This window comes from Epinephelus fuscoguttatus, linkage group LG3 (genome assembly GCF_011397635.1).
Source record: "Epinephelus fuscoguttatus linkage group LG3, E.fuscoguttatus.final_Chr_v1".
NCBI classification, from domain to species: domain Eukaryota; kingdom Metazoa; phylum Chordata; class Actinopteri; order Perciformes; family Serranidae; genus Epinephelus; species Epinephelus fuscoguttatus.
In genome coordinates, this window is record NC_064754.1 from 43,417,556 (window position 1) to 43,443,654 (window position 26,099).

Genomic DNA, 26,099 nt, shown 5'->3' on the forward strand with positions numbered 1-26,099 from the left:
GAGGGCTCGACACTGGTCCACGCCCATGTGACTGTCCCACAGTGTGTGTGGGAACAAACATATGGAGGAACCCAGGTCCACAAACACACGCACATTTCCACCAACACCTTTTGTATTAATAGTGTTCTCCGTGACTTTACCCTGCTGAGCGTGACCACATGAACAGAAGGAGGCTGGGGGAACACCGGCCCAGGGTTACCTCCAGCTCCAAGGAAGAGCGTGGGAATATGGACATTTCTGTGTGTGAGTGTGTGTGACGTAGGTGTGCGCTCAGGAAGAATAAGAAAAGCCAACAAGCAAGAATAGAATCTCATCGCCTCCTGATCCAAGCTTAAAAAAAATCCCCTTCTCTTAGACACATCTTTTCAAACTGATCTGGCACAGATGATGTTAATATATTCCGCAGTCACACACACGTAAGCACATTTTAAGCACATGATTAAAATAACTGACAGCACATGCACCATTTCTTCACAGCAGGGCTGAAAATCCCTGAGCAATGCTGCTGAATTAAAATGCATATGAATGTGTGTGCGTGCATATTTGTCTCTGTTCCTAATTTGCGTAACACCTTGACTGCAATCTCCTTTAGTGCAGTGAGTAAGCACTTTGCATCATCACGCTGTGTGATAAGAGCTGTGAGACACGCCGTCATGGTATTAGATGATGCACATGCATGCCTTAATCACATCACTGACGCCTAATGCCAAATGTGTGTGAATGTGCTGCTGTTACCGTAACATGGGAATTTAAGAGACGTTGTAATCCCTCTGCAAAATCTGTTAATCCTTCCTGGATGAAATGGCTGTTGTCAAGAGAACACCGCAGCGCATCTCTCATCCCTGAGCTCTGTTGTCCTCCCTCTGCTCATTTCATTAAAGAGCATTATTGATGGAGGACTCTCTGTTGCCCATTTCTTGTCGCTCATTGCATCTTTCAGATGGAGCCAGATTATATTTTGGCATCAAATCGTAAATCCTCCAAGAATATGCGAGTCTTTTAACTTCATTCTTATGCAACTGTGTGCTTAAAAGGGTATAAAACCTGTTTATGTGTCCATCCGTTACATCAGAGATCATGAAGAAGCCTTGAGATTACTTTGCCCTCACGGTGTAGAGCTGCATAATGTTGCGTAATCTTAAAGGCAATTGCTGCTTTACTTCCTCTCTCACTTCAAAGTCCACATCAACAGCACACACACACACACACACACACACACACACACACACGCGCATGCCTTCACACACCATCCAGCACTCTCCAATCAGTCTGCCTTTTCCTCGGCTTTTAACAGGTCCCGACAGAACTGCTGTATGGACGGGCTGTGGCTCGCAGCGCGCTGAGTCAGCAGGAAATTACCATTCAACACGGACAGTGGCACACCACTACTACGCTGTGATATAATACTATACCACAACTGTACAACCCCACGGGACGGTGGTGGTGGTGGGAGGATGAGGGAGAGGAGAAATATCCAACTGCTGTAACTCAACAGCTGACGCACACAGCAAGCTTTTTAGCCAGATTTCGCCCCAATTAAAGCGTCCCAAACAAATTTAATGCCACTATGGGGAGTACCGCAGCCACTGCTCTTGTCATAGGCTTTGTTGCAGGGTTGTGATGAGAAAACTGGCCTGCAAATGCTCAATTTGCGGGAAGAATTTTGCAGTGCATATCTCATTTTCTGCTAACAGATGTAAAGTGGCGACCTGGAGGAGAGAGCGTCTTGTAAAAATGAGGGGGGATGAAGACGAATAAAGGGAGGGAGAGAGCGGAGCAGGGAGGTGTAATAGTACAGAAAGTATTGCCGTAATGGTGATATTCCAAGCTAATGGTGCACGCTTGGCAGGTGATGTGTGTTTTTAATCAAGATGCTCTTGCAGCACTGAGTTTGCTCATAAACAACGGAGAATGAAGCCCAAACACGGAATCTGCAAAATAACTTACACGTTATAGCATTTCAGCATTCAAAACTAGGTCTCAATTACATAAATGATTGACTGACGATGTGAACAAGGTGCAACTACGTACTTACTACGAGCCAAGTAATGTTTTCATAGTGCATAGTGAACTATAATTATAAAGCTGAATTATTGTCACAAATCATAGAATGGGACAGAGAGCAAGGCCGAATGTTTTGGAAAAGACAAACACTGTAGGACCAGCATCCCAGTTTGTTACCAGCTGCCTCGATCCAGCACAAACAGATGATGAATAACTGTCTTTAAAGGAACAATCCCTCTTCAAATGACCATTTGTATATCTGTTACTCACCCTGTGTTTTATGGAATTAAGAAGGAAAAGGTTGTTTTCACTGGATTCTATAGATATGTATATAGTTACTATCTGCCACTATGTATCAGCTATCATAGGATGTATAGCTACAGTAAGGATGATGATATTACCAAAAATAAATTAGTTATTCACAATGCTCAGCATAATGCACCGGATGCACTGATAACAACATTTTACTGGAAAAACAAAAACACCTAGAATAACGACATCCAAACTACAGCAATCAAAACATCAAGGAGGCTTAAAGCACCAAACTTCCAACACTACTACTTAGCAAATCATTTGAAATACCTCATCAAATGGACCCATGCAATGCATCATCATCACCACCCATGGATCAACACAGAGCAAACTGAATGCCAAGAATTAGCAGTCACAGACCTGCCATTCCTCAGTGACACAATCAAATGCCACAACAGCTTCAAAAACATGGTAATCGCCACAACTCTGACAGCTTGGTGGAAAGTCAATAAAATCAAAAACATCACAATCTCACCGACTGCTCAAACACCCATATGGCACAATCCAGATTTCACTGCAAATAAATTACCACTAGCTGGCAATTAAATAGTCTGATTGGGCGGAAGTTCGCTGCATAGATCAGCCTCTCATTGGGAGGAACAAGCCACCCGCTGAAGTCCCGCCCTACCACCTCCGGCTGTGTAGCAGTTTTCAACACGTCCTTTACTAACTTTTGTGGTGTTTGATCTTGTGGGGATGTAGCCATTTTTCTGCCATGGTTCGCGTCCTGTAGACAATATTTTTGTGGTCGTGTTACACCAAAACCTGTTTCCCCCTGGCAATATTTCTGCAAGCACACTGTTGCTGTGGCACTGCCCAGAACGATTGTGATTGGTTGAAAGAAGTACAAGCAGCCGGGCGTTTTTTCCTCCAATCTTAAAGGGCCAGTGTGTAAAATGGGTTGAAAACCGTTGAAAACAGTGACATCAGTGGTCAAATTCTAGATTGCAGGGCTCACTTGCTCACCCCTCCCGTCGGGTAAATGACGGTGGCCTTGTAGGGACAAAAAGCCTTGCGCAGACGCGAGTTTTTCAGGAGTAGGTCTATCTAGCGACGAGGTGAATGTTTATTTACAAATCTAAACCATGTTACGATACTGTAATGAATCCCTCACAAGCAGGAGACCAGAGGAGCATTCGGGAAAAAGGCCAGTTTATTTGAGCACTCCAAAAACTCCGGTAACACTCCAGGGGGTAAAAGACTCTTTACAGTACCTAGCGGATACCCCCTCCCCTCTCTGCTCCACCAATCTCCAGCCTGCACACTGACTGACAGCGTAGCCTGTAAACAGAGCTCAGCTGTTTATTTAGCCTAGCAATATCTCCGGACTATAGTAGCTGCAATGGACAACTTTGAACGCGATTTTGAAGAGTTTCTTGTAGCGGACACAGACCCAGAGCCATACCTGTTTGAGCCGCAGCATACAGATGAGGAACTCCATGTGTTGGATGCTGAGTGGGCGAGAAGAGAGGCTGAATCCTCTGTTCCCATTTAGCTGCACAGAATGGGATTTGGTGCTACCATTGTTGGGGAGGTATATCATCAGGAGGAAAAGCGCCGCAGAGAGTGCATCACAAGGAGTGAAGCTGCGTCTTCTTTTCCTCGCAGATGACGGTTCGGGTTCATTCTGTCCTGTTGTGTGGTAAGTGTGGTCCATTCGCAAACTTTATAACTAAAAAAACTTTTCACTACTCTCTATCGACAAACTACTAACACTCTGCTGTTTCTTCCTCCTTCTTCCTTCCTTCCGCTGTCTTCATTGGTTTATTTATACACGCGAAACGCGTGTCTGGCTGGCTGCATTGTCCGTTTGGTCTGCCATACATACATGGCTGCGCAAGATGGCGACCTCTCTAAAGCAAGGCCCTTGCTATATATATATATATATATATATATATATATATATATATATATATATATACAGTACAGGCCAAAAGTTTGGACACACCTTCTCATTCAATGCGTTTTCTTTATTTTCATGACTATTTACATTGTAGATTCTCACTGAAGGCATCAAAACTATGAATGAACACATGTGGAGTTATGTACTTAACACAAAAAGGTGAAATAACTGAAAACATGTTTTATATTCTAGTTTCTTCAAAATAGCCACCCTTTGCTCTGATTACTGCTTTGCACACTCTTGGCATTCTCTCCATGAGCTTCAAGAGGTAGTCACCTGAAATGGTTTCCACTTCACAGGTGTGCCTTATCAGGATTAATTAGTGGAATTTCTTGCTTTATCAATGGGGTTGGGACCATCAGTTGTGTTGTGCAGAAGTCAGGTTAATACAGCCGACAGCTCTATTGGACAACTGTTAAAATTCATATTATGGCAAGAACCAATTAGCTAACTAAAGAAAAACGAGTGGCCATCATTACTTTAAGAAATGAAGGTCAGTCAGTCCAGAAAATTGCAAAAACTTTAAATGTGTCCCCAAGTGGAGTCGCAAAAACCATCAAGCGCTACAACGAAACTGGCACACATGAGGACCGACCCAGGAAAGGAAGACCAAGAGTCACCTCTGCTTCTGAGGATAAGTTCATCCGAGTCACCAGCCTCAGAAATCACAAGTTAACAGCAGCTCAGATCAGAGACCAGATGAATGCCACACAGAGTTCTAGCAGCAGACCCATCTCTAGAACAACTGTTAAGAGGAGACTGCGCGAATCAGGCCTTCATGGTCAAATAGCTGCTAGGAAACCACTGCTAAGGAGAGGCAACAAGCAGAAGAGATTTGTTTGGGCCAAGAAACACAAGGAATGGACATTAGACCAGTGGAAATCTGTGCTTTGGTCTGATGAGTCCAAATTTGAGATCTTTGGTTCCAACCGCCGTGTCTTTGTGAGACGCAGAAAAGGTGAACGGATGGATTCCACATGCCTGGTTCCCACTGTGAAGCATGGAGGAGGAGGTGTGATGGTGTGGGGTGTTTTGCTGGTGACACTGTTGGGGATTTATTCAAAATTGAAGGCACACTGAACCAGCATGGCTACCACAGCATCCTGCAGCGACATGCCATCCCATCCGGTTTGCGTTTAGTTGGACGATCATTTATTTTTCAACAGGACAATGACCCCAAACACACCTCCAGGCTGTGTAAGGACTATTTGACCAAGAAGGAGAGTGATGGAGTGCTGCGGCAGATGACCTGGCCTCCACAGTCACCGGACCTGAACCCAATCCAGATGGTTTGGGGTGAGCTGGACCGCAGAGTGAAGGCAAAGGGGCCAACAAGTGCTAAACACCTCTGGGAACTCCTTCAAGACTGTTGGAAAACCATTTCAGGTGACTACCTCTTGAAGCTCATGGAGAGAATGCCAAGAGTGTGCAAAGCAGTAATCAGAGCAAAGGGTGGCTATTTTGAAGAAACTAGAATATAAAACATGTTTTCAGTTATTTCACCTTTTTTGTTAAGTACATAACTCCACATGTGTTCATTCATAGTTTTGATGCCTTCAGTGAGAATCTACAATGTAAATAGTCATGAAAATAAAGAAAACGCATTGAATGAGAAGGTGTGTCCAAACTTTTGGCCTGTACTGTATATAAAAGCATAATTATAAGGCTACGAAAACCAAACAAATTTTATTTTACAGCGATTATACACTTATATAAACATATTAATGGGTAGAATATTCAGATTCAGATTTGATAATAAACCATGCCAAATATTACACACTGGCCCTTTAAAGTGAGAGTCGGCCCAGCCAGACCTTTCTTTTCTTGAGAAAGGTCTGGTGAGCGAGACTAGCAATTAAATGGTAGGAAAAAGGGATTACACACCTCCATCACATCTTCAACCCTAACACTTCATACATTCAAACAGCTTATTGACATGTATGGCATTGAGAAACAACATATCTTACAATATAACCAATTAAAACACTCAGTCAGGGCAAAAACAGATATTTCTAACATACACTTGGAAAAACAACCACAACTATTGGACAGCATACAGTGGTGGAAAAGTTTTCGGACACCCTTAAAATTTTACACAATCTCAAATATTCTCATGAAATATTTGTGGAAAAATCTTTTTTGTGTTTCAAAAGGTGTGGCTGCATTAGACAGATACAAACACATACAAATTATATTGTTTTGTTTATTGTTTACAAGAAAAACTAACAAAACTAAATTCTTGACAGTTTCAATATGTCAGTTCTCAACATTGTTGGTATCAAAGTCAACAAATAACAGAGAATGTGTTCAAAACTGAACAAAAAATAAATTAACCATCACATCATCAAATTAATATTTAGTAGTCCTGCCATTGGCACGTAGTAGAGCTCTAATCCTGGCTGGCATGTTCCCCATGAGCCTTTCACACTGTTGAGGGGTAATCTTGTCCCATTCTTCTTGAATTACTGCTTTTAATTCTTCTAAATTCTTTGGTTTATGCTTTGAAACAGACCTTTTGATAATCCACCACAGATTTTCAATGGGGCTCATGGCCGGGGATTGAGCTGGCCACTCTAAGACCTGGATACTGTGCTCCTGCAGCCAAGTTCTACTGGCCTTGGATGTGTGGCAAGGGGCATTATCTTGTTGAAACATCCAGTTTTTACCTCGAACAGTGCACACGCAGAAGGGAGCATGTGGGTTTGGAGAATGGTACAATACTTGGTAGAGTTCAATGTGCCATCACAGACAGTGAGATGACCAACACCAGCAGCACTCATGCATCCCCAAACCATGATACTGCCTCCACCATGCTTGACAGCAGGTACTGTACATGCTGGAGATAATGCTTCGCCTGGCCTTCTGCGTACCCTCACATTAGCAGGAGGAAGATAAAGCTGGAAACTGGACTCATCTGACCACAAAATCTTCTTCCAATTCCTGGCTGTCCAGTTCTTGTGTGCCTGGGCCCAACGACGCCGGGCTAACCTCTGTCTCTCATTGATCAGGGGCTTCTTGATAGCCTTGTAGGATCTTAAGCCATGATCTAAAAGTCGGCCACGTACAGTGCGGGTGGAACACTGGACACCAGTTTGGTTTGACCACTGCTGCTGAAGCTCCTGTGATGTCATTCGGCGGTTTTGCCTGCACATGCGGATCAGGATGCGGTCATTTCTTGCTGAAGAAACCCTTGGCCGCCCAGATCTTGGTTTGTCTTCCAAGCTGTTGGTTCGTCTGTATTTCTGCAGAGTGTATCCAACTGCTGAAGGACTGCATCTGCACTTCCTGGCTATCTGGCGGCAGCTGTACCCTTCCTGGCTGAGAATCTTTATCTTCAGGCGTGTTTCCTGCGTTAGGTTCCTTGTTTTAGCCATTTTTGTGTCTGAAGAACTTTCAAATGTGCTGGCTTTATGTAGACACGAAGCTTGGCAACAAAAATTGTGTCTTTTAATAAAAAGAACGACCTTCATCACTGGTACCAAAATGACCCAATACTCAAAATTTCTTGTGTATTTTTATGGAACCAATCAATTTTAAGTTTTTAATGGCTTTTTTGGGATTTATTTAGTATTTTGGCTGTGACTGTACTAAAAGAAATTGCACTTGAAGACCTAAGAGTGATTCTTAATGCAATATTTCGCAAATGCATGGGGTGTCCGAAAACTTTTTTCCACCACTGTATGTAAAAATCAAACAAACTACTTCCAAAACTGTATAAACTAATATCCTCCACAGACTCTACCCAAAGCACCCCACATTCCAATATACAATTGGCTGGTGAGCTAATGCCACAACCTAGGACGTACAACTATAAATCCACCTTAACTGATACACAATGGTCATTATGTGTCGGACGTTTTCCTTTAATGCTGTATAGATTACGTTTAATGTGATACGTACATTTTATTAACATAAAACTTGATCATACAGATTGATTATAATAACTGACTTTAATGTTCACCACTAATAATTCATTCTGCAAGATCAGTTTCTACTATTATCATGACTGCTTTCTTTCTTTTATGCTTTCTTCTTTTTCTGCAAACTGCCTCATTGGAGACAGATAAAGTTATTGATTATTTTAAAATTGATTGACTTTCTTCGTATGTTTTGGAAAAGTCAAAGATATTTACATGTCATGCTAATGAAGCAAGGTGTAATTGAAAACTTGAAAGCGAAAATTAGAAAAGTCTGAAGGTTTGTGTGTTTGTGTTTGTGTGCTTGTACCTGCAGTACGATTGGGAGCTGCTCAGGAGGGTTTCTGTTCTCCACGCCCATCGTCAGCCACACCTGAAACGCTGTCAGCTGCTCCGCAAAGAAAGGACTGTGCTGTGGACACAAAACACACATACAATATCTATCATGATCTTCAAGAATTATTGGCTTGCTTGTTCTCTTTCTCTTTCTCTCCCTCTCACACACACACGCACACACACACACACACACACACACACCCACACACACACACACACACACACACACACACACACACACACAGTAATGAGCCGTTCCGCAGTGACTAGCTTATCATTTCAGAAGTGCCCCGACACAATGAGCTAAGAAGTGACACTACACTGCAGTAACGACATAAATCCTGATCTATCATGATCACCTTCCCCCTCTCTCTGTCGCTCTCTCTCTCTCTCTCTGCTGCCATGGCACTTTGCCTGATTGATTGGTTGCTGGCCGCAGAGTTTTTGATCACGCCGAGTGTTAATATTGCAGCAGAATTACAACAGCGTGGTGTAGACTCTTGATGGATGTAGAGAGAGGGGAAATATCAGCGCTGCGTGGCTGGATGGCTAAATTAATTTGTGAATAACCAAAGCTTAATAACTAAATACACACTCAAATACTCACCGATACATAAAAAATAGTGCTGTGTGGTGGTTATAGGTGGTTATAGGCCGAGCACAGAGATTGAGCTCCTGTATTTTGAACACCTCAGGTTGTGGATATAATGACCCATTCTGAGGTTAGAATGTAAAACTCTGTATTGTTTCACGAAGCCTACTTCCACTCTGATAGATAATGTTGTAGAAACATTTTCTCTATGATGAGTTCCATGCTTTACTGATTTGATAAAGACTCAATTCTAGCTTTTTAATACCAAATCGAATATAATTTGATACCATCCAAGGTAAGAATAGATGATGAAAAACCAGTTATGTTATTACATGCCAGGCATTACAATCATTCCTGATGATAAAATACATTTAGTTAACACAATCTAGACCTGCATTAGCAGCAGGTAAAGGATTGAAGGATTCAAGATATAGTTTGCAACATCTGCATTAAAATTAAAACTTTGGTTGCCATCAGTGGCACCATATCCCCGTTGTGTGCCAGAAGCTGTCATAAACTTTTTATCCAATTTTAAGCCAATTTTTTACAACACACCTTGTAGATCTTGGAGATTTTAATGGTACGTTTTAACCAGATGAAGTATTTTAGTCATTGGATGTCTGGATCTACAGTTATCAGAGAAACAAGCTGAGTAAACGTTTGTAGCTTGAAGCTAGCCCCTGCTGAACAGCAAAGGAGAAACAGAGATTTTTTAACGTTAAGCTGCTATATCAGGTGTTTTTACTGGTTTTATTCATTGGATCCATTTGTTTAGGAGAAGAAGAGGCCTCTGCAAGATTATTCCCAGTGAAAAAATCCTCTGAACATCTGGATCAAAAGTTATGAGAGAAAAAAGGTGAGCAGGGCAGAAGCTCGGCTAACAGCCCCTCCAGGATACGCTGAACAGAGTCAGAGAAACACTGATTTTTAACATGAAACTGCTTTATTCAGTTTATTCAGTTATTCAGTTGTTATCACTTGGTCCATTTGCTTTGGAGAATAAGAGATTTCCAGTAAAAACCTCCTAAAAAATGAAAACTAAGGGTATTCCAACCATGGGAAACTAACTTTGACGACTGCATTGCCGCTTCTTTTGTTACTGTTTGACTGAGAGATCCCGAGTGGCAGAAAATAACATATCATATGTTTACCAATTTAAATTATTAATCTTTTTTTCTTTTGTTTTAAACTAACACTCAACACTTTTCCACTACAGCTAGGTACTATCGCTACAGGTTTGATATGTTCTGAGTGACATTCCACAAAAAGGGATTGAACAGCCAACTGTGCACACAGTCCACTGTCTCAGCAATCCCACTTTTAGTTCATATGTGTAATTTGCAATCAGATACAAAAACATTTTAGAACGAGCATGACTGCCAACAGCAGCAGAGGAAATATTTCTGACTTTTGTTAATTAAATGTAGATAAGATGTTTAATAGCTTCCAAAGCCATTCTTCAAGGATTTTTTAAATTTTTTTTATCCAAAATAATGCAGAGAAGATGAAGGTGTTTGTTTCAGCCTTCAGTCATGCCAACAGTCTTTCTCTGAGGCTGCATACAGACCCAAGCACCTCCACCAATAAATTAGTAGGGCAGACTATATGTAACCTAAGAGGCAAAACCCGGGGCAAAAAAGCACCGTCTTCACCACTCACTGCTGCTCACTAAGCTAATTGGACCTCATTCAACAATATCTTCCTGAGTTTTGTTTTAAATTTGCTCTCAAGAAAGGTCATAAGAAAAATCAACAGCAATTTTATGATGTGTTCTTAAACTGCAGAATTGCTCACACCGTCATTCTTATAACGATGCATCCCATAATCTTCAAAAGCATAGGTAAATACATCACCATTCCCCATAAAAGGGCATGAGACTGCATGGCCATGAAAAGAAAAGTTGAGAGAATTAAGTCAAGAATGTCGAAACAAAAGTGTAAAGAGGGTGGAACACCGGACTCCAAATGTAAAAAAAAGAAAAAAAAAAATTCAGTGGCCCTGAAGTGGAGGTACTTCTACAGGAAGTGAATGTCAAAGCTGAAGAGGATATTCAATACAACAAAAAATGATGCATGGGATTCTATTACTCATTCAGTAAACTCTCTCTCTCTATATATCTATACAGAAGAAGGAGGATGACCACTAGAGAGGGGCAGGCTTGCCCTTGTCACTCTCTACAAATAGATCAATAATGTCCTGAAAGATCCCTCCTCAGGGCATGACCTGCAACATCCTGCAGCAGCAGTAAATTGTGTGAGTAGACCTAAGATGAGACCGAGGTCTACTCTGGGCTGAAAATAGTGTAATCAATCACTAATTATTGGATGGCACGGTTCTCAATTAACATAACTTAAGTAAATCAAAGTGTTAGTATGTGTTTAGTGTAAAATAAGGAAAATATCTATTAGTAATATCAAAAATGATACAAATAATATAGTAATTTAATTCATTTAATGTTATACCAATGTAGAAATGAAGAAAACACAATCACTAAATATATTGTACAAACATGTTAGCACTAAAATGTACGTTAAGTGTGCTGTTGGTGTGCATAGATTCTGTTCTCACCTAACTCAAAACCCAAATAAGAAAACATTGGTGCCGTTCAAGAAGAAATGTCTTCTTAAGAACAGCTGGTGGATGAGGCCCAATGCTCTTAGAAGTGGTCATAGTTGAAGGCAACTCAGATGCAGTATCAACTCCTCGCTTTTCTCGTGTGGTTAACAGTTGGCTTGGTGTTTTAGTAGAAAATTCTTGATAAGACTATAAAAGTGTCGGGGACAAAAACAGGATTTTGCTATCTACAAATATTTAATAATGAATAAAGGAGCATATTTTATGGTCTAAAAGGGTAAAGGAACCAGATTGAGTGGTTGGGGTCATTGTTCTGCTGAGAGTGAGGAACAGTGAGCTTGAAGACAATAACAGAGGGAGAATGGATCCTACAGTCAGGTTTGAGAGGCATGTACGTTTATGGAGGAGCCAACACACAGAAATCGCTATTCATAATGCATGTAGAGTTGAATGTTTGTTAAATCAAGAATGATGGCTTCGTGGTTAGAACAGGTGCCCCATGTACAGAGGCTCTGTCCTCGCTACAGCGGCCTGGATTCAATTCCGGCTTGCGGCCCTTTGCTGCATGTCATTTGCCCCCTCTCTCTCTCCCCCTTCACACTTAACTGTCTTACTCGCTTAACCTATCCATTAAAGGCAAAAGGAATAAGATAGTATGATGAGTAAGACAGTACAAGCACCATTCTACAAATTATGTGATGGAACAAAGAGATAGGAGAGTACCGCCATAAGGAAATGCAAAACATGTGATACTCATTATAGTTTCACAACCAAAAGCAAGCAACCAATGTTTACAAAATGTATTATGAACAGCCTCCCTTAACCAGTAAAGTTGCACTTAAAACTTGCACCCATGTCTGTGAAAACATGGATGCTTCACACGTATCTTCCACCCAACAGCACAGAAGATCTGTACAGTCAGCACGGTTTGAAGGTGGACACCCAAGATTAGTGTCACCAATTCAGCATCTGACCTAGGGATGGGTATCATTAAGATTTTAAAGATACTACTTCTCTTACCAATACTGCTTATCGATCCAGTACATAAACAGCACTCTCATTGGTTCTTTTGGGGAGAAAAAATTGGCACAAAATAATAACAGAACTAACAGAATTTTCTATGTGTGTCAGTACAGTATATAAATTAACATTCTGCTACAGCATTGTTTAGAATTTAACTTCAATTTCAATTTGATCTATAAAGCCTAATATCACAAATCACTACTTTCCTCAGAGGACTTCCACAGCCTTCGACACTCCTCTGTACTTGGACTCTCACAGCGGATAAGGAAAAACTCCCCAAAAAACCCTTTAACAGGGAAAAAATGCAAGAAACCTCAGAAACCTGAATAAATTACTATAATAGACTATATATGGATGGGGTAACGGGAGATGTATTATGAGCTAGGCGTTTGAAAATGGATCCTTCCTCCACCTGTATTTGATGCACTTTGGCTGGATGTTTGGAAAAGTCACAGTGACCTCTGACCACCAAACTCTTATCAGTTCATTCTTGAATCCAAGTGGATGCCAAATTTGAGGAAACTCCCCCTGGACCTACTTGAGATATTGCGCTCACAAGAATGAGGCAGATGCAAGGTCAAAGTGACTTTGATGTTTGACCACCACAATCTAATCAGTTCATTCTTGAATCCAAGTGGATGCCAAATTTGAGGAAACTCTCCGGACCTACTTGAGATATTGCATCCAAAAGAATGAGGCAGATGCAAGGTCAAAGTGACTTTGACGTTTGACCACCACAATCTAATCAGTTCATTGTTGAGTCCAAGTGGACATTAGTGCCTAATTTGAAGACATCCCCTCAAAGCATTCTTGAGATACTGCTTTCACTAAAATCAGGCAGATGCAAGGTCACAGTGACTTTGACGTTTGACCACCACAATCAATCAGTTCATTCTTGAATCCAAGTGGATGCCAAATTTGAGGAAACTCTCCGGACCTACTTGAGATATTGCATTCAAAAGAATGAGGCAGATGCAAGGTCAAAGTGACTTTGACGTTTGACCACCACAATCTAATCAGTTCATTGTTGAGTCCAAGTGGACATTAGTGCCTAATTTGAAGACATCCCCTCAAAGCATTCTTGAGATACTGCTTTCACTAAAATCAGGCAGATGCAAGGTCACAGTGACTTTGGCGTTTGACCACCACAATCTAATCAGTTCATTCTTGAATCCAAGTGGATGCCAAATTTGAGGAAACTCTCCGGACCTACTTGAGATATTGCATTCAAAAGAATGAGGCAGATGCAAGGTCAAAGTGACTTTGACGTTTGACCACCACAATCTAATCAGTTCATTGTTGAGTCCAAGTGGACATTAGTGCCTAATTTGAAGACATCCCCTCAAAGCATTCTTGAGATACTGCTTTCACTAAAATCAGGCAGATGCAAGGTCACAGTGACTTTGACGTTTGACCACCACAATCTAATCAGTTCATTGTTGAGTCCAAGTGGACATTAGTGCCTAATGTGAAGAAATACCCTCAAGGCATTCTTGAGACATTGCTTTCACTAAAATGAGACAGATGCAAGGTCACAGTGACCTTGACCTTTGACCACCAACATCTAATTGATAAATTGCTGGTCAAGGAGCATTTGTGCCAAATTTAAAAAAAAAAAAAAAAAAATCTTCAGGTGTTCTTCTGCTATCACAATCATGAGAATGGGAGGGACGGATGACCCAAAAACATTACATCACTGGCCAGGGCACTGGCACAGAGGCATACAAACACTTATATATATAAAGAAACAAGAACCATATGTATTTTTTTATAATGCATATGTTGCTTATTTTCACCTTGACCTGTGCTACAGGAATCACACTTTTCTTGGTGTTTATTATATGGCAAAAAGAAACAAAACATATATTTAGACTGGGGGCAGTAAAGGGTGCAGTAGAGGGTTAAAATATGTAAAATCTACTATGTACTTTATTTTTTCTGCAGTTCTAAATTCAGTTGTGGCACGGACCAAGAAAAAGAGGCACATCAGAGGAGGATTAAAGGCTCCTGAAAGAGGGAGCAAGAAAGAAAGGGAAGATTTCCTTTAGTGGTCCTCAGAGGCTCAATTACGGTGCCAGTAAGTGTTTTCGGCCAGAGTGCAGGAGAAAAGAGAAGAGGATCGAGGATGGAAAACTGCTCCCAGGGGAGCGATGGAGAAGATGCCCACCTCCGAGGGCCAGGTGGGGGAGAGAAAAGGCTCAGATAAAAGTGCAAACATGGAAGGAAAGCCGCTCTGGTCTCACCTTCTCTGATTTCTGAGTTTTCTGATTAGTTTACATTACAAAGCACATATTAGTTGCTCTCTGGTCTGTCCAGCATCTGGTGAGTGTCTGCTCAAACACACATAAAATTTCTTGTGTTGACCCAGATATCTTCAGTCATCATCGGTTCAATCAGCCTCCTGCAGTGTGTTTCCATTACACTCAGCATCTCCATCATAGTCCCCTGCCATGCCAGTAAATATAACAACAAACTGGCTGAAAGTGCAGGGCCGCTAGTTTCAGCAACTCTTTTTTATTTGGCACTCACACTTGAATTATTGGACCTGACGTTTTACTGTGTAATCCACTGGGAATGAATGTGTGCAAGTGTGTGTTTGAGAGATTAATAGAGATGCTGTAGATGCTGGTGGTGGAGAACTTGCAGTGCAAACAAGAACGGTTAATGTTTACAGGCGTCAGTGGTGGACAGATCCGAGATAAGAGCCATCCATCAATACTAGATAACCAGTAACCACTAACCGAGCATCTTTCCACCTTTCAAGTGAGGCTGAAAACGTCTGTTTTTCTCTCACATACACACACTTACTCTGAAGGCGGTGCCCTCCTCGATGATGGTAGGCAGCTGAGAGAGGCAGATGTCCACGGCCAGGTCCCACGCCTGCCTGTAGAGAGGTGACAGAAACACAAACCACATTAGAATGATCACATAAATTATTAAGGAATACCGAAACCGCACACATTTGTTTCAATGCAAAGAGAATGTCATTTTGACCTGCAGCAACAGAAACAAATGCATTTCAGCACTAAGACCCCCAGTCATTGCTTTCCCTTCCCCACTCCACCAATCACTCTCATTCTTCTCTGCACACGTTTTCTCCCTCGCATCTTCCCCATGCACATACACCTCTTTAAATTCCCAGCCCGAGGTCCTGTGGAGGGCAGCAAGGAGCCTTTAATCCCTTTCTAAACACCAGCGTTCTCTCATGGTCATCATATCTAATTCATGGGGTTATGTAACTCACATCAAACCTTATCGCAGCTTCTCTAGTCTGTCTGTCTGTCTGTCTCTCTTTCCTTCCACGTTCCCGCTCCTTTTTCTTGCAGCAAATTGAGCTCAGGGCCTCAGTGGGGCTTTTCCCTCTCAGTTAGCATGAGTTAGGGGTTGAGTCATGTTCCCAGTTGATGTACTGCGATGTAATGTGATGCTCAACGAGTGACACTGAGTTCACTCTGTCTGAGATTCATTCTGCTGCTTAAACTGCTTTTCCTATAAGATGGGAACATATAATAGAGTTGCACTCCTGGTCAACAGCACAGTGTTAAAGGGATAGTATATATTTTTTTAAGTGAGGTACTTATCCATAGTCAGTGTATTACATACAGTAGATGTCAGTTGGCACACCCTGATTTGGAAAAGCAGGCTGGAATCTGACATAGAAGCTAAGCAGTCTACTGCTGTGGGAGGTCAGCAACAAAATGTATTTCAGCCACCTAAAAAAAATCACTATCAGATCAAGTGCACACTATATGTAGAATATTTTCACTGCTTTACATTAATGTTAGACAGTGACAGCACACAGGAGCTGCTGGCCTACTGCTGCTGCTGCTTCGACCAGTTAGTTAGTTTGTGTTATTGTTTGACCTTGGTGTTTAAAGGGTTAGTTCTGATTCCCCAAAGTCACACAACACAAACTAGTCAAAGCAGCAGTACATTGGCAGCTCCTGTCTTCAGCAAGCTAAATTTACTGTTTTTTTCAAGGGAGTCAGGTGGCTTTGACGAGAGCATAGACAGGGAACTGAAGCTGTTAATGGCTCCCCCATTATAATGGCCTGGATGATGGGAAGATAAAGCAGTGAAATTACTCTCAATACTGCGTTCACCTAAACTGATATTTTTTAGGTGGGACTGTTTTTGGTCACTAAAATACATTTTGTTGCCGACCTCTCCACAGCAGTAGGTTGCTTTGCTTCCATGTTGGACTCCAGCCTGTATCTCCAAACTGGGAGCATGACAGTTACTTTATGTAATACACTGACTATGGATAAGTACCTCATAAAGGGGGGAAAAGCGGGACTGATTATCCAGGAGCAGACTTTGGTGCTATGCCCCTAACCTCATATAACCCCACTTCAAAAGATCTGAAGTATCCCTTCAAAGGTGCAATTGATCCACTGCTGTCATGCAAACGTACAGTACAGTACGGTATGTGGCTGAAAAAGCACTACTGCGTAATTGGAAAACTAGGCTCTAAGTTTGCTCCATCAACCACTTTTAAATTGTTCTAAAAGTCAACAAACAGGCAATTTATTCCAGGATTCATGTCAGCTGGTACAAATTCAGGCATTTATAAATTCAGCTGCTACTGCAGCAGGCACAACATTTAGCCTTCCAACAAAAATGTCAACAGTGCAAAACAGACATTACTGCATTATTAAGAACAGCTTTCCTGCCATATAAAGGTCTGGCTTTAAAGAAATGACACCAGGTGTAATTCAGATTGATGGTGTGCGCACCGATTGAGCCAAAACTTATCTAACGGATTTGAAGCAAAGACCTTTGCTTGCATTCGTATGTATGTTGTATGTATTTACATTAAATTTCCCAAACAATTGGTGCTGCTATACATAATATTTCTGAAATATTTTAAGACTATAAAACATTAAAGAATTGGCACTTCTCTGTGCACATATCAGTGTAGTCTTTTGTGAATTGTTTCTGTTCCATTTAACTTATTTTCTGGGCATCTCCTACAGCAAATGTTTGTTTACAGCATGGCTGTAAAATCACTAATATACCAATGTAGTCGGGTCCAAGTGGTGATTGTTAATTGCGAGGAAAAGTCATTTACAGACTGGGACCAGTAACCCTTTGGTAGGTTTAGTGTTTGGGAAAACAACATTTCATACACAAGGGTATGGTGCTTATATTTTTCCAATACTAGCTGATCAGCAAAAGTTACACAGTGTCAGATTCAAATGTCTCAGCTGTTGTCTGTGATGGTGCCCACAACCCCATCGTATTGTGCTATCTGGACTGACCGCTGCTAAGCAAATGATTTCCACTTCAGTGGAAACCTCATTCTCTCTCCATCACACTTGACTTTATTTTTCTTCAGAATGTCATCTCCTCTGAGCTTTCTACGTGATGAAGTAGCGGCGCCACTGAATGTACTATTAACTCATGTGGAGTGCTGATTCTGTGTCCAGCCTTTTGAAAAATGCATGTGTAAAGTTGGTTTAATGCTATTTTACTCATCTGAGTTAGATTCATTTGATTATATTAGCCTTATAGGATTCAGTGTAACTTTGTTTCTGTGGTTCTTCTTATTGTCTGTTTGTTCTCGTTTGGCCTGTTTGTTTTGTAATATGCGATAAAGTTCATCACACACACACAAACATAAACAAATAAAGATATTTAACAGCTGAGGGTAGAGCTGGGTGTTGAAGAATGATCTCATCTTTTTCTTATTTTGTACCACAATAGATTTTAAGGTCATCTTGAGGTATCCACAGACACAAGAAAGCACTGAAATAAGGAAATCCTATAGTAAGATTGTACATTCCCCTGTAATTATCTCCACCAGACATAAACCTAGAGGGAATAATGCACAAAATAGAATAGAATAGAACAGAATAGAATAGAATAGAATAGAACAGAATAGACAGAGAGGACAGAGAGATGGATGGGTAAACCAAAAACATAATGTCTCTGGCCACACCTATCGCTGATGCAGAGGCATAAAAACCCTGTTTCTATAATCTTTGCCGCCATTTTGATAGCAAGGGAGCTGGTAGGGACAATTCCAGACTCTACCAATTACACCCTTTTAGTTAACAAGAGTATTTAAGAGGTAAATATACTTTTTGGTCCCATTGTTTATAACAATAAAATCAAGATGACACAAGTAAAGGTCAATCATAAAATAACCATCTCCAAAACATGTGCTTTCCGTCAAGTATCATAAAGGTATGTTTCAAGTTTCATGACATTAAGTATTAGAATCAGAAACTGTAGAAATTTTTTCGGCAAATATTCATCCCCACTGGTGTTTATGTAATCCAACAGTGAGGAAACAAGCAGATAGAGCAGTTTAATCAGCAAAGACATGCTCACAGGGAGGAGGCTGCCGCACCGTTTGAAATGACAGCAGTAACTCGGATGATGCCTGCCAATATGAATGAGTAACTCATCACCAAAAGCTGTCTATGTGTGTGTGCATGGTGTGTGAGATGAGGGGACGGCCGACAACAGAGGAGTGTAGGGGACCAGTTGGCGGCTGACTAAGCTCTTTTTCCTGTTGCCTGCACAGAGTGGTGCAGCGACGCTCACTCACAAACACACACACACACACACACATACAGTATAAAGAAGACACACTCACCCACACTTTAACTGCCCACAGGGGAGTAATCAGCCTTGGGTTTATCTGCTCTCCCCTATTCTGCTCCATTTGAATAACAATTGCTGTTTGTGTTCAGGCACCAACATCGATCAACGAGCCCCCAAATTGCTTAATACCCCCTCTCCATCATCCTCCCCCTCCCATCTATGCTGATCCAAACTTTTATTTTTCTACTCGCCTTTTATCCCTGGCACTTCCATTTTTTATCGTTCTCTCAGTCTTCTTTCCTACACTCTTAAAACACCTCTCTGTCGTTATTCTGTCCTCCTTAATACTGCATGTGCTGCTCTGAAACAAAGTGCAACTCCCAATTTCTTCGGCGGTAAACAGTGCAATATACCCACAATCTAAAATAATGGGTACAAGCCAGAAAGAAAGACTATTGCTTGCTCAAGGAGCAAGGAGCAGTGTTCTTTATAACAAGTGATGCCAGGGTGTTACACAACAAGTCTCTCCTCCAGGCAAAGAGAGTGAGAGAGTGTTTTTAAAAAAAAAAAAAAAAAACACGAGCCAGATAATGAGTGGGAGAGATGGAGGGAGGCATTTATAGAAGACCAAGATGGGAACAATAGATAGTGGGAGAAGTGTTTGTGTAACTAAAGGGAGATAGATGATGGGATAATGTTTCTCACACAGTGTGGAGGAGCATGTGAAATCAGTGGCTTTTCAGCACCTCTGTGTGTCAGCACACAATTCTCGTAATGACAATACATGGAGGTCAAATCTGGAAGATACACTATTACTGTAGAACTTGTGTTTCAAGCTGTGTGTAAAAGGGACCACACTCTTGCGTCTCATTCAGACCTCAGATTCCCGGTCTGTCCGGACGAAACCATGTAACAATGTTCCAGGGTGTAAATTGGCCCGTCTCAGCTTGACTCAAGCCAGTTGATGCTGTGTCACCTGCGGCTCATGTCAAGCTGCCAATGGCTGGTTAAATACTGCAATCTATTGTAATTGAAACTTGTTTAAAAAAACTCTTAGAATTCCAAGTTGCAAACTTGGGCAAGAACTATCTTGCCTGAGTTTCTGGACATTAACACATGGCAACATGGCAGCCCACACAGTGAACCAGGCAGAAGTACTTTATCATCAATTTTTACTTTATACAGTGTTTATGTTGTGAAACGTGCTGTAACAGCAAAAGCAGATGCACACAAGTTCTACACTTTTATGCCATTGGCTGGTGTTCAAAGTATTACGCTTGGCACCAATTTATACAATTTAGAGCTGCTGTATGTTATTTGAATGAGCAAACCAAGCAAGACATATGTCTTATTTTATACCATAATCTGGGTGAAAACTCAACTCTGATTGGTTGCAGGGTGTCCATTAAAAACTGATAATGGACACTTGCCAAGTCATTCCCATGAAACTGTCATTTCAACATTCTGAATTAATGCACTGGCTACATAATAGTATCAGCCTGTTACCATAACCATGGCAACAGGGACACAGTCAAAGCCTCTGTTTACAATTTATTTCTAACACTGAGTTCAGCATCTCTTCCTCTGAACACCACAGGAGGACGACTGTCACAGACGCTGCAGGTAGTATACTGCCCCTCTGAACATACTGATACTTTGTATCACATCAGCATCACATCAAACCTGATGAAATTCCCTCAAGGCCTTCTTGAGAGATTATGTTTACGAGAATGAGACGGATGAAATCACAGTGACCTTTGATCTTTGACCACCAAAATCTAATCTGTTCATCCTTTAACTTTTTTTTTTTTTTGCTTTACTGGACAGGAAAGCTTTACAAGTGGCATCAATGGCTGCTGTGATAAGACCATAGCCTTTGTCCATAGGGCGCCTGCTCTACCAGGTGAGATAGTGGGCACCCCCTGATCTGTTCATCCTTATGTCCAAGTGGACATTTGTGCCAAATTCAAAGAAATCCCCTCAAGGTGTTCTTGAGATAACAGGTGCACAAGAAAGGACAGATGAACAGACAGACAGATGTCTGTATGTACGTACAGACAACCTGAAAACAGATTGCCTCCGGCCACAGCTATCGCCTGCACAGAGGCATAAAAAGTCTGAAAAGCCACAAGTTACAATGGAAGCAGAGAGAGTCGTTGCTATGGAGATGATACACTGTCTCATCTAGTCACATTGGTGGAAACTAGCAGGTTGCAGAACATTACAGACTGGCATATTGCAAGTAGCTGCAAGTTTCAATTTGTCTTGTCATGTATCTTTGGTTTAAACTGAGCTTTAAACTCTTAGATTTGTGTTGTTTACTACTCGTAAAAAAGGTTTTTTAAAGACTGGTATTGTTTTATTTTGGGTGGTAACACTGCTTCTAACCTAAATCTGCCATGTCTAACACAGCGAGAGATGTCCACCATGTCCCACAAAGCCTTTTAATATCCCCCAGAGAACAACTGTTATCTTGTAGCTTTCAGTCAAAGGTGGAAATATTCGGCTGCAGGTTACGTGTGTGTGGGTGGATGAAGCAACAACAGTGCCCTTACTCCATTTGCAACATGTTTTGGGTCTGTCTGCACGGAATTCACGTTGACTGAGGCTGCTGTCAGTGAAAACACTGCAATATCTGCTTCTGATATGAAGCAGTGAGCAACACATAACTGCAACCCTGGCAAAAGTCAACATACAGAAATAACCTGCGAAACTGCATCGCAGAAATTCTACTGCATACTGGTGTCTGCATATGTTATGTAGAAGCAAAACACCTACATGCTTTGGCTCACACTTCCTCAACAGCATTTATTTTGGGGAGTTATGTGAGTAATTAAAGCATTTCATTCTGTTTTGTGTGAAAAATGAGGCCTAAAATATGGGAAACAGATGTTACTTAATACAATGACTTGTTTATTTAATGACTGATGAACCACTTTAGTCCCTTTATATAAGAATCAATCAGTTCTGAGAATCATGCTCTTCATGTGAGGTCTCACTGTGATGCTGTTGGCAATAACATTGCTTATTCAAGTGCAGTGAAAGCAATCTTATGGGCATGATAATGCACCATACAGTAACAAGTGGTGACAGTGCAAAACTAAGAGTACAATATGTAGAAATTGTCAGTTACTGTTTGTATTCAGTATCGCCAGTGAAAGTGAAACCACAGATTCCCTTTTGAAGCGAGCTTTGTCCATTTGGTATTTCTACTCAATAATTTTGTCTTCTTTTTTGATGCTGTGTGCGCAATTTTTTTTAACTCCCTCTTAGATACGTGCAGCTACTACCTGGTCGCTACGTTTTTAAAATGTCCCAACTTCACCTGCATGCTGTGCCTAGGAATTTCAAATACGGAAAACTAAGAAGATAAGAAGAAAATACAGGCAGAGGGCAGAGTCTCTGCAGTTAATACACAACCACACACTGAGGGTAGGTCATTAGTGATGACAGAGGCATTATTTCTGTATGAGTCTACACATTTTTATTTTTTTTTTAGGAAAATCCTACCTTTAACAACCTACACAGAAATAAATCAGGCTTCCTGAGTTTGTTTATGATACCAATTATCTTTTTGTAACCACATTCTGTACCCTCAAATCTATCTGTTCCATTCTCACACTATTTTCAACCACAGTTCTGCCTCTATCAGGAATACCCTGACATTGTGGCAAACACACTTGCTTTATTGCTGAGAGCTTGTGGGAAGAATAAATATCAACGTCCTCCCTGTTAAATCAGGAGAGAGACTGACCCAGGGTGTTAAGCCTTGCTTAGCTTAACAACTGGACAAAGGGAAGAGCTAGCCTCCAAGGACAGAGGAAAACACCTGTCAACTAATAAAAATGGTCTCTTTTGTCATGTTGTAATTTGTAAGCTAGCAAGCTAGCCACTAAAGAAACCTCACCTGGGTTTTGCTGAGAGTCAGGAAAGTGTATGAGGCTGGTGACCTCTCAACTGTGAGGACTGAGATACTGAGGTGTTGTGTGCAGTCACCACCATCTGCTGCTGTAGCTTAGTAATTAGCTCCAACAGGAAAGCTAGCTTCTTGTTAAACCAGTGTCCTGTTTTCTATCCCTACATGTGCTTTATTCACAGGATACAATGTGTACAGTAGAAGATACAATATAACACCTCTGGAGTTGTTTAAAGGCACTTTTGGTGACACAAGCTAGCCATTAGCCTCAGCTTCCAGTCTGTGCGCTAAGCTAAGTATAGCATGTCTTGGACCAAAGCCTGTGCTGCTGAATGCACAGAGCTGATAGTGATATCGAAATGGGGGTATGAATATTCCTCAGAATATCTTACTTTGACAAAACATGCTATGCTTTTCCAATAGAGTGCTCCTGGAAGGAGTTCTAAAACCCATAAATGAGTGAGCATTTTAGCACTCCTGGTTCCCTCATCTCAAAGTCAATGGGTTTTCTCAGCGGGATTTTGGTTAGATGCCTAAAACAAGGTCTGTGATTAACACAAGCTGAAGAAAATTTCATGTTTTGTTCTACGACATAAAATACATGAATTTTGAAGCTTTTATGCATTTTAAAAAAGGGGGTTGCTAACAAGTGACTATATCAGACTACAAAACCATGCGTCAACCTCCAAGGCTGAAAAATGATGCCAATGCAGAAGTGCCAAAAACTGCCGTTCACTGAATGGTCACTTGAAGCTGGCTCCAAAACAGAATAAATCCCCATAGATCCCCCATGTCAAAATGCCAAACTTTACAGCAGAAATAAATATGTTTACAGCCTGGTCACAAAACACTTTTAGCCTCTACAGTGAGGGTGTGCCATATCATCTCATCACGCTAATACCGGTCTAATTTTTAATATGATAGGAAAAATTCATATTGTGATATTTCGACTTGTTTACATATTGATGTTGTTAGGCCTGGGCGTCCTGACTGTTTTAAGAACAGCCCCGGACTTCTCAGCTTCTTTTAGCAACTTGCAGCTCAGAGGGAACTCATTCAGCGGCTCTTCTGGCAGCAGCACAGCGTCTCTCCCTCTCCTCTCTCGCCATGCGCACACGGGGGTCAGTGTTATCAAGTTATTTTGTCATGAACCTTTGGTAATGTAAGCCTACGTGATGCTCGCAGCTTGACAAAAAAAACTACACATATGTGACTGTGCAATAGTTATGGTAGCATAACAGCCTGTCGCAGGTTACAGCGTGATGATTACAGGATAAATGGCAGAGCATAAAGGTCCAGGTGGAAAAAAAAAAAAACATCTCAACCATTTAGGATTTTGCTAAAAGAGAAGAAAATCACCTGTTGATTTTATATACATATATATATATATATACATATATATATATTTTGTTTAGTTGTTACTGAATATTTGAAGGCAAACTGGTTGACATATAAATAATATTGCTTATTTTCTTGCAATTCTGTGTTTTTGAATTAATAATAAAATAATAGTCATTACCATTATCATAATAGTCATATTCATTTGTGAAGATTATCTTTCTGGCTAAACTGTTTGGTTGCCACCAAGCTTAATTTCTGTAATAATCCAAGATCCTGTGGGAAAATCTGACATGGTTTTTAACAAAGAAATCAGGGCGACACCTACTTTCACGTCGGCCTACAGAAAAAAGTCATCCCTGGTGAACTTTATTGCCTATGGTATTAAAAATAATACAAAACCATACTAAATGATTGCAACAACACAAAGTACATTGTACTGTACATCAAGTACAGTGGAAAACTGTTTCCGAGGGGAGTTTTTATACAATAAATGAGGCCATGACTTTAGGGCAAACAGGCCCCGAGGCATTTCTGTTATTTGTGCAAAACTGACCAAGTTAAAAGCACTTTCTAATCTCTTAATGTCTGTTTAAAAGTAACCATTTCATAGCACTAAATACACATATCATAAATAACACAACACTGTCTTTTGTCTCATCAAAGAATGTATATTAGAAAGTCTGTCAATCCTTAAAATTCAGTGTGTATGAACACAAAGCAAAGCCTCCTTCCTCTTGCCTTTTGCTCTGCAAAGCCAAGGACATCTGTGTATCTGTGTGCATGAAAAATCAACCTCCAATTCTGTGTGTCTTACCACATTGCATGCATGTATGTAGGGGGCAGGCGGGGACTGCTGACGGGTGTGCAGTTGTATGACCTCATTATCCTCTCTGCTAACAGGAAATTGCGGAACAAGCTGGCCACCAACAGGTCCTGACGAAACAACTTCTGGAACAAATCTAAAGACAGAGTAGAAATCATGCATCATGTCAGAAAGAGACAAGGGGAAGTGAATGAATAAACTAGAATTACCAATTTGCAGTTGTATGTTTCTGTCTAATCAGGTCAAGTTGCCCTTACAGTTAATATCCGTGTCTGTAAAAACATGGATTCTTCACAAACCTCTTAACCCCAGCAGCACAGAAGATCTACACAATCAGACACAGTTTCTTTCAAGAATGTCCACCGTTCTTAAAAGAAACTGTGTCTGATTGTGTAGATCCTTGAAAAGATTAAAGTCACCAATTTAATATCTGACCAAATGTCTACCCTTCTGTTCCTGAGAAATGACGTTGAGTAATGGCAAAAAAGGGTTTTATTAGCATTATGTCATCACAGTGAGTTCACCTTTAGGTCAGCTTTTGGATATCCAAGTCAAAGGGAATATTTGTACCAAATTTGAGGAAACTCCCTCAAGGCCCTCTTGAGATATTCCATTCACAAGAATGAGACAGATTCAAGGTCACAGTGACTTTGAACTTGGAAGACCAAAATCTAATCACTTCATCCTTGAGTCCAAGTGAACGATCATGCCAAATTTGAAGAAATTCAAGGTGTTGTTGAGATATCACGTTCACAAGAATAAGACAGATAAGGTCACCTTGACCTTGACCTTTGACCACCAAAATC

At 41.0% G+C, this 26,099-nt stretch overlaps 1 protein-coding gene across 4 annotated transcripts in view; it reads right to left on the reverse strand.

Moving 5' to 3' along the window:
* The window catches only part of rptor (regulatory associated protein of MTOR, complex 1), a 287,229-nt gene that overhangs the window by 103,524 nt on the left and 157,606 nt on the right, over window positions 1-26,099 (reverse strand). For all 4 annotated transcript variants that reach the window (XM_049571490.1, XM_049571494.1, XM_049571491.1 and 1 more), the window contains exons 10-12: window positions 25,285-25,429; window positions 15,470-15,545; window positions 8,447-8,548 (exon numbers count right to left, since the gene is read on the reverse strand). In XM_049571490.1, the coding sequence (XP_049427447.1) occupies window positions 8,447-8,548; window positions 15,470-15,545; window positions 25,285-25,429 (323 nt within the window). The remainder of the gene's footprint in view (window positions 1-8,446; window positions 8,549-15,469; window positions 15,546-25,284; window positions 25,430-26,099) is intronic.